The sequence below is a fragment of the Asparagus officinalis genome, chromosome 7 (assembly GCF_001876935.1).
Source record: "Asparagus officinalis chromosome 7, Aspof.V1, whole genome shotgun sequence".
Lineage (NCBI taxonomy): Eukaryota > Viridiplantae > Streptophyta > Magnoliopsida > Asparagales > Asparagaceae > Asparagus > Asparagus officinalis.
The window spans coordinates 102,824,492-102,830,196 of NC_033800.1; the positions used below are offsets into that span (position 1 = coordinate 102,824,492).

General features: G+C 38.2%; 2 protein-coding genes across 2 annotated transcripts; both read left to right on the forward strand.

Moving 5' to 3' along the window:
* LOC109847585 (glutathione S-transferase T2-like) lies at positions 3,260-4,141 on the forward strand. Its single transcript, XM_020416816.1, has one exon. The coding sequence runs from the start codon at positions 3,260-3,262 to the stop codon at positions 4,139-4,141; it is 882 nt and encodes a 293-aa protein (XP_020272405.1).
* LOC109847586 lies at positions 4,433-4,972 on the forward strand. Its single transcript, XM_020416817.1, has one exon. The coding sequence runs from the start codon at positions 4,433-4,435 to the stop codon at positions 4,970-4,972; it is 540 nt and encodes a 179-aa protein (XP_020272406.1).

Below are 5,705 nucleotides of genomic sequence, written 5' to 3' on the forward strand. Positions count from 1 at the left end.
TGAATATCATATTTAATCAAAAGTTGATTGCTTATGGAACATTGTGCAATGGCATCTATATTCTTAATCAAAATACAATTCTGAACACTTATCACACTAATAAAAGAAAGCACTCAGTTATGAATGACGCTTTCTTATGGCATTGCAGACTTGGTCACATTAATAAAGAAAGACTTGGCGAGCTTCATAAGCATGGATATTTAGATCCATTTGACTTTGAGTCTTATGAGACTTGCAAGTCTTGTCTTAAAGGTAAAATGACCAAGACTCCATTTACAGGAACTGGAGTAAGAGTTACAGAACTCTTAGGACTGATACATAGTGATGTATGTGGTCCTATGTCTACAATGGCCAGAGGTGGCTACTCCTACTTTATTACTTTTACTGATGATTTTTCAAGGTTTGGACATGTGTTTTTGATGAAACACAAATCTGAAGCACTTGAGAAATTTATCGAGTACAAAAATAAAGTAGAGAACCAAACGGGTAAGAAAGTTAAAATTCTTTGATCGGATCGAGGAGGTGAATACTTGAGCTCGGAATTCTTAGGTATTTAAAAAGAGAATGGGATTCTCTCTCAGGTTACTCCACCCTTTACACCACAGCTTAACGGCGTGTCAGAAAGAAGGAATCGTACCCTATTAGATATGGTATGTTCCATGATGAGTAACACTGAGTTACCTTTTTTATTCTGGGGGTATGCATTAGAAACAGCAACACACTTACTGATGAGATATGGAGTGGGAAGAAACCACAACTTAATTATATTAAGATTTGGGGATGTCATGCTTATGTAAAGAAGCAAGATCCCAAAAAGTTAGAGGCACGCTCAGTATTATGCAAATTTGTAGGATATCCAAGGAATTCCATTGGATATCAATTCTACCACATCGATGAACAAAAGATAATTGTTTCTCAGCATGCCACCTTCTTAGAGAAAGAATTTCTTGAAAAAGAAATTAGTGAGAGCATGGTAGAACTGGAAGAAATTTCAGAGATACAAAATATTATTGATAAATTAGTAGAACCAGCAAATTCAGTTATACCAGAAGAACCTCAACCACTCCACAGATATCCAAGGCGATCTCATGCACCTAAGACACAATATAATTTTTTAGTTGAGGGTGGCATGTTAGATCACGTCATAGATGATGACGAACCTTTAAGTTATCAGCAAGCCTCTGAGAGTAGGGACTCTGTTGCTTGGCATGATGCAATGAAATCTGAAATAGACTCTATGTACACCAACAAAGTATGGATATTAGACAATGCTCCTAAAGGGGTGATACCCATAGGTTGCAAATGGTTGTTTAAGAAAAAGTTGGGTGTAGATGGAAAAGTAGAGACTTTTAAAGCTAGACTGGTAGCTAAAGGTTTTCGTCAAAGACCTGGTTTGGACTACGATGAAACTTTTTCTCCAGTGGCTATGCTCAAGTCTATTCGGATCCTACTTGCTATAGCTGCTCACTATGACTATGAGATCTGGCAAATGGACGTTAAAACTGCATTTCTAAATGGTGATTTAGAAGAGTGCATATATATGACGCAACCAGAGGGTTTTGTAGTCAGTGGGAGCAGTGGAAAAGCATGTAGATTGCTTAAATCTATTTATGGACTGAAGCAAGCATCGCGGAGATGGAACATCTGTTTTGATGATGCTATCAAAGAGTTTGGTTTCATCAAAAATCCAGATGAACCATGTGTGTATAAAAGGATAAAGTGGAGTATTATATCGTTTCTTATTTTATATGTAGACGATATACTCTTAATTGGTAATGACATACCGTCATTACAAGCGGTTAAAATTTGGCTATCAAAAAGATTTTCCATGAAAGATTTAGGTGAAGCATCCTGTATACTGGGTATTCAGATCTATAGAGATAGATCTAAAAGGATGTTAGGATTATCGCAATCTAGATACATTGGCAAAGTGCTAAAACGGTTTAGCATGGAAAATTCCAAGAAAGGTTTTGTACCTGCATCTCCTGGAATCTCCCTCTCTAAAAAGATGTCTCCCCGGACTGATGAAGAGAGGAAACGCATGAGTCTAATTCCTTATGCCTCGGCAGTAGGATCGATCATGTATGCCATGTTATGTACTAGACCAGATATTGCTTATTCACTCAGTTTGGTAAGTAGATACCAATCTGATCATGGAGAAGAGCACTGGAAAGCGGTCAAGAATATACTTAAGTACCTTAAAAGGACTAAGGAGTTATTTTTGATATACGGTAAAAATGACCTCCGAATGGAGGCTTTTTCCGACTCAAGCTTTCAGAGCGATATCGATGATAGTAAGTCTATATCAGGATATGTTTTTACCCTCAATAGAGGGGCTGTCAGCTGGAAAAAGTTCCAAGCAGGATACAGTAGCAGACTCGACTATGGAAGCTGAATACATTGCAGCTAAAGAAGCTGTCTGGATGAGGAAGTTCCTTTTAGAGCTGGAAGTTGTTCCCACCATTAAAGATCCAGTACCTTTATACTGTGATAATAATGCTACAATAGCTCTGACAAAGGAACCCCGATCTCACCATAAGTCCAGACACATTCTGAGGAAGTATCACTTGATCAGGGAGATAGTTGATAGCCGGGAGATCAAGATTGAAAGAGTAGATACAAAAGATAATATAGCAGATCCATTCACAAAGGCAATTGCTCGTTCACAATTTGAGAAACTTATTGAGTTATTGGGTATTAGATACTATAATAATTGGCCTTAGACCATATGCAGCAGGGGTTTTTCCGAGGGATATTTGGTTGCAGCAGGGGTTTTTTGTGCAGGTGAATCAAATTGACAAGGCCAAGGGGTGAAAAATTCACCCCGGGCATTTCTGACAAGCCCACGCGCGGACAGGTCTGGCGCATGATGGCCAGCTGCCACGTGGCGAAATTTGATTGGGCGAGCATTTTTGTTTTCCTCCTTATTTTTAATTGATATTTTTTGAGATAAATACAATGAATTAATTTATAATTTTTATACCATTAATTTTTATTTTTCAAACTCTATAAATAGAGACTAACTTTGTGTCATTTGGACACCCAAAAAAATCTGAGTTTCTACACCCTATTCTTCTTCTTTCTACAATTTGAAGCTAGTTTCTTCATGGATCCTTCACAAAACTATCCTAATTTTTCCTACAACTACAACTTTCCTAACCAACCTCAAAATACCCTCCCTCAACCACAACATCCAAATATACAACGCCCCGAAAATACTCAAAATACGGGGATGCAGCTCAATTTTCAAATGTCGTACATGATGCAACCAAATTTCGGCATGCAATATCCTCATCTTCCTTACGGTTATCCTCCAGTTCCGAGAAGCAGCTATGTTCCCTCCCATATGAATTGTCCTAACACGGAGTCGAGTGAGCCAGCGACACCCCGGTTTAGTAGCGGATCTACAGATATCTCAGAATTTTCCACCCAAATGTCTTTGGGAAATGTTGGTGGGGATACTCCTCACAGTTTTGTCCCTCCAACCCAACAATCAGCAAAGAGATCAAGTTATGAAACTTGGACCACCGAAGACAACATACTTTTACTAACTGGTTATTTTCACGTTAGTAATGATAGTGAGTTGGGGAACAACCAAAAGGGTAAAACTTTCTGGGGTAAAATTACACAGTACGTGAATGAGAACGCCAAAAGTGGAAAGGAGAGGATTGTGTCTCGGTGCCATAGTCATTTCAAAGACATCAACAGAAAGATATCCAGTTTCATTGGCTGCTACAGTACTGCATGTAGGGAGAAGCGTAGCGGTTGGTCCGATGAAAACTACATATCCAAGGCAAGAGAGTTGTACTTTGAGAAAATAGGTACGACGTTTAATTTGGTGGATGAGTGGAAGGTGGTTCGTAATCAACCCAAATATATGACAGGAGGAAATGCATCCGGTAGTAGTGGCTCTAAAAGAAAGAGTAGTGGTGAGGATGTTGAATCATCAACTCCTACCCTTGTACGTCCAGAGGGTAGAGACGTGGCAAAGAAGAAAGCTAGAGGTTCCTCTAGTAAAACATCTGTGTCAAGGAAATCAAAGGGGGCAATTGAGGAGGAGTTATCTAAGCTAGTCAGTGCTCATGAAAAATTTGAAGAGAAAAGATCAAGTACTGCTTCAGCTATGAATAAAGCCAATTGATATTGACTTCTCACTGCATAATAGTACAAAAGATACAATTACTACTCACTGCAAAAACAAACAAATGTTGAATTGACCTTTCACTGCAAAAAATACAAAGGATGAAATGACTACACCTGCATAATAATACAAAATATGAATTGACAACTCTCTGCAAATGCATGCCCTATGACACATGTCTTTGCAATTGCATGTGAATTCAATTATTTGAACAACTACCCTTCATTATATAAACTGATCAGATGCACATCATAAGTATACCTATCAACACTTCAAAAATCATAGCATCCAATGGATCCTTTCCTAAATGAGTTTAGTCTAGAAGAGTTCCAACAACAATGGGAAATAGAAGAAAAAATACTTGATAGGCAGCGAGAACTTCTTAAAGAATTGCAAAGGAGAAGCGAACAACCACGTAAGAGGAAATCCATACATAGAGATCATCATGCAGCGCATGAGAGACTCATGGCCGACTACTTTACCGAGTCATGCACTTACACTGACGCTCAGTTCCGACGCAGGTATCGAATGAAAAGGCCTCTCTTTCCACGAATTGTGGACTCTATATCAAATTACGACGATTACTTCACACAACGGCGCAATAATGCGGGCAAGCTTGGGTTAACGCCTATACAGAAGTGTACGGCTGCTATACGCATGCTCGCATATGGAGTCGCAGCCGATGCTTGTGATGAGTACGTCAAGATAGGAGAATCCACTGCTATCGAGTGTACTCGCAAGTTTTGCGAAGGGGTAATAGCATTGTTTCAAGATGAATACTTACGACGACCAAATGTGGAAGACTTGCAGAGGTTGCTCCAAGTTGGATAGGAACATGGATTCCCAGGGATGATTGGAAGTATTGATTGCATGCACTGGTAGTGGAAAAATTGTCCTAAGGCTTGGCAAGGGCAGTTTACTAGTGGACACAAGGGGACAGCAATAGTTATCCTCGAGGCAGTTGCGTCATATGATTTGTGGATATGGCATGCTTTTTCAGGGCTTCCTGGTAGTTTGAATGACATAAATGTGTTGGCCTTCTTGTTTTGATGATGTTTAACAAACAATTTATAACTAATGTTGTTTGTCTAGTGCTTGTATTATCTATTCATTGTAGACAAACAACGTGTTGGAGGATGGATGGAATAGACCTTCAACGATGAAATCCAATGGAGGTTGGCGGAATGTCGGTGAAGCCTTGCTATTCAAAGTTCAAGATCCAAGTTAAAGCTTCATCCGAGAGATTACCTAGAAGAGCTTATTGAAGATCAAGATCTAGCTTGGGTAATTTAGTTTAGGGTTTATATTATTTGTGTTTAATACGTTAAGCTCAATATAATATACACACACATTTTATTGGTTTCTTCATATATATATATAGTTATATATATATACATAAGTTTTGGTTTCTATGCACATATATATAGTTATATATATACATACATGTGTTTTGAGTTTTTATGATTATATATATGAAATTATATATTTCATATTTTCTACTGTGTTTTTTGAAAACATTGCATAGAATATGCAATTTTATGAAAATATTGTCTTATTAGTTTAT

Excerpts from the sequence above, each read along its gene's own strand:
- LOC109847585 (XM_020416816.1), top strand. The coding sequence starts at position 3,260 with ATGATGCAACCAAATTTCGGCATGCAATATCCTCATCTTCCTTACGGT.
- LOC109847586 (XM_020416817.1), top strand. The coding sequence starts at position 4,433 with ATGGATCCTTTCCTAAATGAGTTTAGTCTAGAAGAGTTCCAACAACAA.